Genomic DNA, 13,642 nt, shown 5'->3' with positions numbered 1-13,642 from the left:
GAACAAACTAACTTTGTATTAAGTTTTCATGGTGTCTTCCCAACTTAACTCTATCAAAAGAACAGATTCTATGCCCCCTTTGTATCTTTTGGTTTGGCAACCGATAGCACTTCAGAAGTAACAAATTTCATTCAGAAGATAGCTCAGGAAAAAAAAAAATACACCAAAAAGTGTTTAAAATTTCAGTGAAAAACTTTGTAGCATTTTAATAAAATATAATAATATACTAAAGACATCTTCAAAAATAACCAAAACAAAAATAAGTAAATATTGCTATCGGTTTATAAAAATTAAGAATATCTTAAATTTGTACAAATCTTGTTCATATATAGCAATTTTACATATATTTCATTTGAGAGTAAAACCATAATCAGTTAATCTTTATTAAACTGGTAAGTAAATGTGCCCTCATTAATAATCCTATTTTAATAGAATATTCGGTATTAAGAAAAATACTTCAAGTTAAATATTAATTATTTCTAATAAACATAAATTGGGAAGAAAGAACTTTCAACTTTCATATCAATGAACCATGTCCTCCTCACATGAATTATGATTATAAACTAAGTCATCTATCTCATCCTAATTCAACTCCCAGGTCATAATTAATATATCTAATAGTAGGGCTCTGTCATGATTTTAAAAGAAAACATTAATTTCTGACAAAATAAATAAGACTGAAATTTCAGACTTAATAATGATATTGGCCATGACATAGCACCTCTTAAGATAAAAGAAAAAAGGTAAGTACCTGGTATTTCTGTTCTGAATATTCAATAATGATTGCTATTATCTACAAAAATTAAGTTTAATTACACAAAACCATATTTTTTTGAGGTAGGAGAATTTCAAATAACCACAGGTCAATAAATGTGCTGAACAACAGGAATATGAGTAAACTGAATAGTGACTTAAAGAAAAAGGACACTTGACATCCTTCCCTACAAGCCATGAGTGATAGATCAGACAAGCTCAAAATAAACACTGACAAAAGACAAGGATACTAACGAGATTCTCTAATTAGTCCTATCAATAAAAACCCTTGCCACATAGCACAAAGCCAAATGAATGAAGACTGTAAGAAATTCTTATTGCATTCTTAATGTCATTCTCATTTTACTTGTGATCTTAGAAAGCGGTGGTTACTAGAAGGTCAAATCATCCGTAGGGTTTTTCTCATCTTCCCAGTATCAACAACAAAGAAGGTCTCAAATTTCTTAGATGATTTCCTTCCTTAGACCCGTCCCTCACCCCGGTTCATTCTGTTTTCTCCAAGCTAACCCTGGTACACTGCTTACTTCTCATTTTTCTAGCATTACTCTTAGGACAAGGGTGGAGGGGGGGCTGCAAGAGCAAAAAGAGAGACATACAAGGGAGGCAGCTCTACAAGTGTTTCTAGAATACTACTGGGGGACTACATACATCTATGTGACTAACTTAAGTACCCTACAGAAAGTGCCTTTTTCTGATGGCGATGAGTGCTGTGTTCACAATGCCTTCTCAATGAATATATTACACTTTTAAGAGAGAAGGCTTTGACAAGTTCCAATTTCTTGGATAGCAACCCCCTTATTACCACGAATGGTGGTGGTGTCTATAAGTCTCTGAGGAAATCTGAGTTTCCACCCAGAAACGACTCATTTTACTGTTGCTTTTAGGTCCCCAGACCGGGGTCAGCAAACTTTTTCTGTAAGAGACCGGATAATAAGTATTTTAGGCTTTGTAGGTCAGTCTCTGTTCCAGCAGTTCAAGTCGGCCATCACAGTGTGAAAGCAGTCACATAAAGCACGTTAACATAAATATTTATTTACAAAAACAAGCATCAAGCTGGATTTAGCCTCCAGGCCACAGTTAGCTAAACCTTGCCCTAGACCAAAAGCCTTAGTCCTCTAAAACCCTCTTTAACTTTTGTACTAAATGGAAAATAAGTCACTGTGCTACTTACAATTTAAAGTTTCAATATTGAGAACCAGTCCTTCTTCCTAGAATGTGCAATGCTGTGCTAGGTTTTTAAAACAGAAGAATAAGAAAAAAGGCAGGCATGAAAAGAAAGAGGTTGGTTTAGAAGAGAGCTTTTGAGGACTCATTAAGGAAAGACAGATAACTCTATTGCTTGGTAACAGTGAAAGAGATATATATATACTGATATATTGTACTACTATGGTCACTGCTCTCCAGTTCTGACTTAACACAACATGCCTTAATTCACTGTTAAGTCTAATCCCTGGATCAGGCGAACCTTCCAGAAGTGAATGTACAACTACATATTCTGGTAGAATTTCATCATCTCATATTACTTTCAAAGGGACAGGTCCTCCTTATCTTTTGGTAAAATAATCCGTAACAATTGACAATTACAAATGATCAGATAAACCACCCCCCCAAAAAGCCATAGAATGGGAGAAGATATTTCTAATTTATATCTGACAAATTGGTTTTATCTAAAATATCAAAAGAACTCTTATATGTCAATAATAAGACAAACAACTCAATTTTAAAAGTGAGTAAAGGACAGGGACACACTTCACAGAAGATCTATGTCTAGCCAATAAACACGTCAAAAGATCCTATCATTCGTCTGGATAAAGAAGATGTGGTATATTTATACAATGGAATACTATTCAGTCATAAAAACCGACAACATAACGCCATTTGCAGCAACATGGATGTTCCTGGAGCATGTCATTCTAAGTGAAGTGAGAAAGAAAAATACTGTATGAGATCGCTCATATGTGGAATCTAAAAAAACAAACAAAACATAAATACAAAACAGAAACAGACTCATAGACATAGAATACAAACTTGTGGTTGCCAAGGGGTAGGGGAGTGGGAAGGAACAGACTGGGATCTCAAAATGTAGAATAGATAAACAAGATTATATTGTATAGCACAGGGAAATATATACAAGATCTTGTGGTAGCTCACAGTGAAAAAAAAATTGTGACAATGAATATATGTATGTTCATGCATAACTGAAAAATTGTGCTCTACACTGGAATTTGACACAACATTGTAAAATGACTATAACTCAATAAAAATGTTAAAAAAAAAAAAGATCCTGTCATTCTTAGTCATAAGAGAAACGTAAATTTAAGCTACAATGAGATACCATTACACACCCATTAGGACTGACATTTAAAAGGCCAACAACAGAAAATGTCAGCAAGAACGGGAACAACTGAACTCTCACACATGCTGGTGGGAATGTAGAACTACTTTTGAAAATAATTTAGACATTTTATTCACAATAGCCAATGCGTGGAAGCACCACAAACTTTGTCCATTGGCAGATGAATGGATACACAACATACAGTATTTCCTACAATGAAATACTCAGCAACAACAAGGAACAAATTGCTAACACATGCAACAATATGATGAATCTCAGAAGCATCATGGTAAGTGCAAAACTAAACACAAAAGGCCACATATTGTGTGACTGCATTTATATGAACTTCTAGGAAGAGGGCAAAACATAATATGATAAAGCACGTAGTAGATGCCTATGGCCAGGAGCCGAGGAGGGATGGACTGCAACAGGGGCACCATCTTTTGAAATGATGGAAATGTTTCTGTATCTTGATTGTGATATTTCATATGTGTGCACGTCTATTAAAACTCACCAAATTGTACATATTAAATGGATGTAATTTATCATGTCTAAATTATATGTCAATAAAATCGATTTAAAAACAAAGAAGAAAACAATACTGGTCAGGTAGAAGGATGAGCATGAGACAGCATCTGTCAGTGAAATTCCCACAAGTTACCAACCAAGGCTTTGGAGAGTGAGTGACATTCGTTGTTTCATTTTTGTGTTTCATTTTTCAAATATGATGCATCAAAAGATTCAAAACTAAATATACAAAATGAAGAAAGTTCCCCCACTCCCCAGAGACAGCCACTGCCAAGACCAGTTTCTGTGTTCCTCTGAACCCTTTTACCTACATTTTGTCCCAAGACAAATGGCTCATTCTCCTAATACACACTTTCTAAAATTTACTTCTTTTGTTTACTAAATAGCTTAACTTTTCATGTCAATAATACAGACATATCAAGTTCTGAAAATTATATTATGTTGATGAATAATACACCAGGGGCTCTCTAGTAACAGGCATTTAGATTGTTTATAAATTTTTTTTTAAATTACAAACAATGCTCCAATGAATATCCATGTACATATATCTTTGCATGTTTGTGAAACTTGTGGGTTAAAATATATAGGCATTTTTTTGGTCTATCATTCTAAACAGCCCTCCAAAAATGTTCAAACTTTTAGTTGTCTATTTCTCCATACCCTTTCCAACAGTGGACATAACTACACATTCAACAGTTGAAAAACATCATAATCCTGTTTTTAATTTGCAATTTTAAAAATGAGCAAAGCTGAGCTGTTTGCCCGTAATTGCAAGCCACTTGTATCATGTATTTCTTTGAACTCTAAATTTCTCTAGTTCACTGATCTTTATCTTACTGATTTGAAGTGTTTATTATCTTACTGTGGCAAAGACTGATGACTGACCCCCAGTATTCATCTTCTCCTATTCCTTTAAAAAATAGGACCTTAACCTTACTGAATTTTCAGCTGAGTCTCTCTCCATCTGCTTAGAGATATTTCTCAGCCTCTTGCAGCTAGAGGTTGCCATGTGACTACGTATGAGCCCATGGAAGGTAAGAGAAAGTGACAGACACATTTCCCAAGTCACAATCTGAAAGACACACAAGCTGCCCTTCACAGTTTTTAGTCTCCTCCCCTCCCCCTGCCTTCCTGTTTGAGAGGAGCAGTCCCTATGGCCCCGGCAGAGAAGCCATACAGGAAGATAAAGAATCAACCTGTCTGTTAGGGACAGCTCCCAACAGACAGTCATGAGAGGAAGGTAAATTCCTTTATTTCAGTCACTGATGGGGGATGGGGGAGGGCAGGCCTCTCCATTACAGACTCTAACCTATATTCTAACTAATGCACATACTAATCAACTTTAATTTAGAATCTTAAGAATGTTAATATTAGAAAGCAATTAATCTAGTGCTTCAATCTTTACAATATAGACTAGCAAGAAACAAATTAGATATTTCAACTAGTCCCTGTTATTATCAGTAACATTCCTAGAGAAGTTCAGGCATCCAAAACTTTAAAAAATAATATGCTAGTAGTCTTTCCACAGCAACAATGATAAACTTCTAAGCATTTCTAGGAAGTGAGGGTTAAAGTAGATAAAATAAAATGTGTCCAGGTTTATTTTTAATTTTAATACTTATGGGGATAAAACAGACACTCCCAAACCCTGCCAGATAAAGTATAAACTGGTACAAGCTTTTCATAAAGCAATTAAGAGTATACATCAAAGTCCCAATAATGTTTCCCCTTGACAGATGATTCCATTTCACTGTGGTTACCCTAAGGAAATAATCACAGCATACAGAAACATCCGTGTAAAGGATGTTCAACAGAGTGTTTATTACAACAGAAAATATCAGGAATCATCCTGAAGACTAACAATGGGGTTAGTTAACTGATTAAATAAATTATAACAAATAATAATGTTAATAATTATTATTATTTTTGTAATTGACTTACTACTGCCAGGCACTGTTCTAACTGCTTTGATATTTTAATAGATATAATCCACACCAAAAACCTATTATTATTATTACTATTTAGTATTAGTACTATTACTAAGTACTGTTATTGCCCCCTCTTTGATACATGAGAAAACCGAGGCACAAAGAGAGAAAATAACTTGTCAAAGGTCACCCAGCTAGTAAATGGTAGAGCCTGGACTTGAAGCCAGGAAGTTTCACTCTAGAGTCCATGATTCTATACTATCTTTCAAATAGATCTCAGTGATATTTGCAGTCACTTAAAAACAAATTAAAGAATATAAGTAAATGTTCCAATGTGCTAAGTAGAAAAAACAGGATGCAAAACTCATACAGTCATGCAAAAGTCATACAACATGATCCCAATTCTGTTTTAGAAAAGTATATACATGTGGACATTAAAAAAGAAAGGAAAAAATTATAAAATGCTAATAGTCACTATCTCTGAGTGATGAGATTATAAACGACTCAATTTTCTTCATTATATTTTCCAGTATTTCTACTTGCATTTTTGTTAAAACTAGAATGTGCTTTTCCCATCTTTTACACTAAGAAGTATAAATAGAATATATCCCCCTAAACTCTTAACACTTCTTCCTTCTAATGAAGCATTTTTATTATTTCAACAAAAAATAAACATTTTACTTTCATTTATATATACTTTAAGTGGCCCTTACCCCCAAAAAGTTACAAAAAATAGAATTTATATTCAAAAACAACAATAAAGGACAAGATCAAAGTTGTTGCAAAAAAGAACATAAACTTTTTTGTTTAGATGAATGAAAATGATCTACTGTAATGTAGGAGACCAAAATACACACTCCAAGGTTCCTTAAAGGCATCTTGACTTTGTATTTACAGTAATGAGGAAAAGTACCTAACGACATAGCTCAAACCTGGTTTGAGCCAGGTAAACCAGCTCATAGCTGATTACAGAGTAGCCCATAATATCTATAATCTTTTGTAAAATACTAACTGGTAAAAATCACTGAAAACATTATAGGTCATCTAAGTCTCTGTGTTTTAAAGTTAAAAATTTTAAAGTCTCCAAATTTATTTCCGCTTAATAATGCATTGCTACTATAAACTGCTTAATGAGAAGGACAATAGGGTGCTGTCATATTTCCTTCAAGTCTCTTTCCAGAACTGACCACATTTTCAAGTTAATAAATTCTGTAGTAAAGTGGATTATCTCAAAGAATACCTTCTTTGTAAATATATGTACAGTAATGAAATAAAAGAAAACCTTAGAAAAATCAATTCATTCATCACTTTTTAAACCTCTAATACATTAATGAAATTAAGAAAGTCAAATTCTGAGGAACACTACCTATGGTATTACTATATTTTATATTTATGTCTTAATAAACATAAAACTCTATTGTCCTCATTTCTTACCTATATCAGTATTGTTATTTTTCACACAAAAATAATTTTATATATACTTTTCACAACATATCCTCACCATTGACCACCACTAATTTCATATGCAGAAAAAAACAAGTAAATTTTCCTGTTTTATCTGATCTTACTTAGAATATTTCCTCTGAGGTGTTGTGTTACACATTAAGAGTTCAACTATCAACTATAATGGAATGGTTCATGATTGCATCAATTTATTAGCCTTAATTTACAAGCAGAAGCTCAGATGAACATAAATACTGAGAAGTGATTACCAAGTTTTACAGAAAAAGCTTAACAGATATAAAATAAAGCTTTAAGGCACCTGATTTCAGAGTCTCTTGTGTGGCTTATCTGGGCACTAAGCCACAGCTTGTTCTATTTAGTATAACTGCGGTTTAACTCGGAATATAATATGAAATCAACTGCAAATAAGTAAGTTAAACAAAAGTCTGTTTCTTTTTACAAGAAAATTTACCTTTAAGATGTGGTTTTTAAAAAAAGAAAATGTTACACTGAAGGATTTAAGAAATTCTTTGAGAGTAATTTCCTTCTCAAAATGTTAACTTCAAAACTTATCTGTTACAATTTTTTTAAACTAAGTATGCATGGAAATGAAGTCTATAAATAAGGAATGAAACCATCCAAATTTTTCCAGCCAGGTTCTAAGTTATACTTATAACTCAGTTCTTAAAATTAAAATTAATTACGATGAACAACTATGCAAGTTGAATACAGATGATGAAAACACACTCTCTTCTGCTGAATAAGCTACTAAAAAGATTCTTATATACCATCCATCTTCACTGAAGTTTTCCACCATGTCCAATGCCACCTGGTGATCTTGAAATGCTAGTTAAAATGCAACAGAAAAATAAGGATTCTCAGGGTTTAATATAGAAAATGGATGTGGTTATCTATTATGACCACAAAGTAAAAATGTAGAAAACACAGTTAAGTAAAACTTAGGCTTGGAATTAAACAATGCCTGACTGCAAGTTTCCTTTAATCAAAAAAGGCTACTGCTTACTTTAAAAGTAAACAGACAATTACTACGTGTATATGCAGACACATACAAACATTTATATGCACTCAAGCATATACTGGCACAAAAACAGATACATGGATCAATGAATCAGAACAGAGAGCCCAGAATAAACCCATACACCTATGGTCAATTAATCTTAGACAAAGAAGGCAAGAACATACAAGGGAGAAAAGACAGTCTCTTCAATAAGTGGTGTTGGGAAAACTGGACAGCAGCATGTAGATTAATGAAATTAGAACACTCTCTCACACCATACACAAAAATAAAATAAATCCAAGAATATATACATAGCTCATACAATTTAATAGGAAAAAAAAAACAACCCAATCCAAAAATGGGCAGAAGACCTAAACAAGCAACTCTCCAATGAAGAATTACAAATGGCCAACAGGTACATGAAAAAATGCTCAATATCATTAATTATCAGAGAAATCCAAATAAAAAATACAATGAGGTATCACCTCACACCAGTCAGAATGGACAACATTCAGAAGTCCACAATGATAAATGCTGGAGACGGTGGGAATGTAGTTTGGTGTAGCCATTATGGAAAAAACAGTATGGAGATTCCTCAAAAGACTAAAAATAGACTTACCATACGATTCAGCAATCCCGCTCCTGGGCATACATCCAGAGGGAACCTTAATTCCAAAAGATACACGCACCCCAATGTTCATAGCAGCACTATTTACAATAACCAAGACATGGAAGCAACCTCAATGTCCATGGACAGATGACTGGATAAAGAAGATGTGGTATATTTATACAATGGAATACTATTCAGCAATAAAAAATAATGAAATAATGCCATTTGCAGCAACATGGATGGACCTGGAGAATGTGACTCTAAGTGAAGTAAGCCAGAAAGAGAAAGAAAAATACCATATGATATCACTTACATGTGGAATCTAAAAAAGAGACAAACAAACTTATTTGCAAAACAGAAACAGATTCTCAGACATAGAGAACAAACTTGTGGTTACTGGGGGAGTGAGGATAAATTTGGAGTTAGAGATTTGCAGATACTAACTGATACATATATAGAATAAACAACAAGTTCATGCTGTATAGCACAGGGAACTATATTTGATATCTTGTAGTAACTAATGGTGAAAAAGAATACGAAAACAAATATACGTATGTTCACGTATGACTGAAGCATTGTGCTGTACACCAGAAATTGACACAACATTGTAAACTGAGTATACTTCAATAAAAATATATATATATACACAAAAAAAACCCTTCAAAGTGGCTTAAAGACTTAAACATGATATAAGACATCATAAACCTCTCAGAAGAGAACACAGGCAACACATTCTCTGATATAAACCGTAGCACTGTTCTCCTAGGGCAGTCCACACAGGCAAGAAAAATAAAAGCTAAAATAAACAAATGGGACCTAATTAAACTTATAAGCTTTTTGCACAGCAAAGGAAACCATAAGCAAAACAAAAAGACAACCTACGAAATGGGAGAAAACATTTGCAAACAATGCGACTGACAAGGGCTTAATTTCTAAAATATACAAACAGCTCATATATAACTCATTAACAAAAAACCAACCCAATTCAAAAGTGGGCAGAAGACCTAAACAGACATTTCTCCAAAGAAGACATTCAGATGGCCAACAGGCACATGAAAAAATGCTCAATATCACTAACTATTAGAGAAATGCAAATCAAAACTACTATGAGGTATCACCTCACACCAGTCAGAATGGCCATCATTAAAAAGTCCACAAACAATAAATGCTGGAGAGGATGCAGAGAAAAGAGAACCTTCCTACACTGTTGGTGGGAATGTCATTTGGTGTAGCCGTTATGGAAAACAGTATGCAGATTCCTCAAGAAAACTAAAAATAGACTTACCATGTGATCCAGCAATCCCACTTAGGGCATATGTCTGGAGAAACTCTAATTCCAAAAGATACATGCACCCCAATGTTCATAGCAGCACTATTTACAATAGCTAAGATATGGAGGCAACCTAAATGTCCATGGGTAGATGACTGGATAAAGAAGTTGTGGTATATATATACATATATATATATATACACACACAATGGAATACTAATCAGTGATAAAAAAGACTAAAACAATGCCATGTGCAGCAGCATGGATGAACCTGGAGATCATCATACTAAGTTAAGTAAGCCAAAAAGAGAAAGAAAAATATCATATGATATCACTTATACGTGGAATCTTAAAAAAACAAACAAACAAAAAAACCAAAACAAAGACAGATTCTCAGACATAGAAAACAAACTTGTGGTTACCAAGGGAGAAAGAGGGTGGGGAGGGATAAATTGGGAGTTCAGGATTTCTAGATACTAATGACTACATATAAAATAGATAAACAACAAGGTTCTACTGTATAGCATAGGAAACTATATTCAATACCTTGTAATGGCCTATAACGAAAAGGAATACATCTATATAAATAAATCACTATGCTGTACACCAGAAATTAACACAACATTGTAAATTGATTATATTTCAATTAAAAAAGTAGTATAAATATAGTATACACTCCCACATGTAAAAATTTCACATTTAAAATTTTCAATTCAAGAAACTAAATTTGGAAGGAAGCAATCCTTTGTACTCTACACTTTCATGGAATATCATGGCTAACTTTAACATATTTGCATATACAGTACCCAAATTCATTCACACAAAATTATCTTACTTCTGCTAATTAACATCACATAGATAATTAAACTATGCAACAAAAATATTCTAGTGGGCTATATTATAAAAATCAGTGTCTCTACCAATTCCTACAAGTTCAGCTGTAGTTCATTTTTAGAATCTTCTGTGGCCAACCCTACATGCCATGAAACAAACAGATACACACTGTCCACTGATTTTGTGTCTTGTGCTAATTATTATTAAGCATTCAATTTGGCAGCTTTCAACTACCACATGGCCAAGAACAAACTATTAGAAGGCAGTTAACACGAAAAATAAAATCCAAATGTCAAGAGAATATCCTGAATATTCACCAGTAGATGCTAAAGTCACCTCCAATCAGAAGAGGCTTTTTATCCTCAGAACTATTGAGATAGTTGACATGTATATTAGTCTCAATAATCTGCATGTGGCTTCAGGACAGAACTTTATAATTAAATCTTGCTTAGCAAGTTTTTGAGCACATTAAGAATCTTTACACAGGAAAATCACCTACTGTTTCAATTTATTCTTGATTTGACTTAAGTTTAAACATCCAAAATGGATCAAAACTAAGCCTTTTATTTTAGCTAATCTACTACCATATCATCAATGGACAATGGTGACAGTGACTATAATTTACATTCACAAACTGACAAGTCCTCTGTTCATAGGAACTTTGGGTTAACCCAAGAGAAATGTCAGTAACAAGATACTATTTACTGAATATATTTGCAACTAAAAAAGTAACACTATTTTCAGTCAAAGCAAGTAACTAAAATTGAAGTCTACCTCACGCTCTCGAACACCTTCTTTATAGACTCTCTTGCCTCTTCAAATTATAAACTCAAAAGCATTTTAAAATTAAAATGCTTTATTGACTTCTCACTTTATTTAGAAATCACCATACATTCTAATGTATAAATATATCTGATGACCATTTTCAACTTTCTATAAGATTTGCTAAAGATGATTATTTTCATCAATATGCATATCTAATACTTATTAATTCTCTCTATAGCTAAAGAGTTTTACAAAATGAGAAAAGGGTCAATAAATAAATAGTGTATGAAATTTTATTATGCCTAATTTGGGCATCCTACATCATATATCCTTCTAGTCGAAGCGTCAACTGGATTATCCTCTTTATAAATGAAAGACAGTTATAACATGGATAAACAAGATCACAGTAAGCAAATACAATATTTTCAAGTGTGTATTTTTGAATAAAAAGATCTTCTTTATTATATTTACTTAAATTACTATTAACCTGCATTCTGAGCACAAGAAAGTTGATCTGTACAGAGAAACAGAAACCAAAGTAGTATGAAATCCTGTCTCTTTAAGGCACAAAATAGATAATCAAGTGGATATGCATCACTGAGGTTTTATATTATACCACCCCTCTGAAAATTAACTACTTAATAACTTTATATTTATAGATGTATTAACAGGAAAAAGAAAAAACTTTATAAAATCATTTTTGTTTTTAGTATAGAGCCCTGATGTCCTCAGAGTACTGCGTTTAGAATTTATAGTAAGTCATACTGCAGATAATACTGAAGTAGCATACAGAATACCTAAAAGAAAGATTATACAGTAACACACCATTAGAAAGTATTTTTGCCTTTCCTGCAGCACATTCAGATAATTCAAAGGAATTAAGTTTTAATCAAAATAATTTAATAATAATAATAAGATTTTTAAAACTCAACATTTCACCACATGGTACAAATGCCAAGAAATAATAGAAATGTCCAAATCAGTACAAAAGAACACTAAAGCATGAACATTTATTAGTGCTTTTAACTACCTATTAATAAGAGACACACTCAAAAGAAAATGTAGAGAAAAAAATTGAAACAGAAAAGGGACAAGCAAAAATCAAATTTTCCTCACACACAGGGCAAATCCTATAAAAAGTGCTCTTATGCATAGTTTCTATCTCAGGAAAGAACCGCAATCATTGTTACCCGTTATCTGTTACATCAAAGTTTTATATCACCAAGATTACATAAGGCCTGCATACCAAGTTCATCGTGCAAACTGCTGCCGCCTACAGCAGATGCATTGTCATGTGATGCTTCTAAGTGGAGACTCCCATTTCTCACCAGCAAGGAGGCACTAGCACTGAGCACTGCAGCCTGGGAAGGGGGGCGGGACTGGACTTTGACCTGGGCTGTGGACTGCTGGCCTTGCTGACCATCTTGAAGGCTAGGAAAAAACATGGATTGGGGAGACATTACAGGGAAGAAAAGAGAAAACAAATTGCTAGAAGTCAATATAGAAAACTAATTTCAAAAAAATAAAACCGCTTTCAATGTAAGAAAGAGCCAATGAACTGCAAAATATGCAGATTATACTGCTGGCTTAAAACTTCTGGTCCTTAGAAATCTGATTCATGGTAATGAATATAGAAAAAAGTTTAATGTGTATGTAAATTAACCAATCTGTGCCATATTTCCACCTCAAGTCAACAAAGATCTAGCATAAGGAAAAAGAAGTCAGTAAAGAAGAATTTCAAATACGTTAAATATATGTAGGTTGTAGCTGGTCTCCCATAGATAAAACCTATTCTTCAGTTCAATATACACTTTTATTTATAACCTTGATATAATTATTCTAGAACTGTTCCTCAAATTAAAACAAAATTTCTACGCACTTGAAAACCAAAGTATCTTCATCAAATGCAACCAATTTTGCATCTGACAATTTTGAATCAAAAGAAAATTACAAACTAGTGAAGAAAACTAGAATAAAAAGCACTGACTCAATCAAGTGAAATGAAAATGACTGCTGAGATGCTGGAAGAAGCATAATGAACAGAGAATGTGTTTTTTCTATGAGAAGACTACATATTTCTGAAATAAGGCTACAGGCTTTATATACAAGGTTAGTTAATGATAATTATGTTCCCTTA

General features: G+C 33.2%; 1 protein-coding gene across 2 annotated transcripts in view; it reads right to left on the bottom strand.

The window, feature by feature from the left end:
* The window catches only part of PCNX1 (pecanex 1), a 157,501-nt gene that overhangs the window by 72,259 nt on the left and 71,600 nt on the right, over window positions 1-13,642 (bottom strand). The window contains exon 8 of one of the 2 annotated variants that reach the window (XM_032482298.1): window positions 12,752-12,936. The exons of the other annotated variant lie outside the window; for it this stretch is intronic. Coding sequence (XP_032338189.1) covers window positions 12,752-12,936 — 185 coding nt within the window. The remainder of the gene's footprint in view (window positions 1-12,751; window positions 12,937-13,642) is intronic. 2 annotated transcript variants of the gene reach the window in all.

This window comes from Camelus ferus, chromosome 6 (genome assembly GCF_009834535.1).
Source record: "Camelus ferus isolate YT-003-E chromosome 6, BCGSAC_Cfer_1.0, whole genome shotgun sequence".
Lineage (NCBI taxonomy): Eukaryota > Metazoa > Chordata > Mammalia > Artiodactyla > Camelidae > Camelus > Camelus ferus.
The sequence above is the reverse complement of the archived record's forward strand: the minus strand, read 5'-3'. Positions and strand labels throughout refer to the sequence as shown.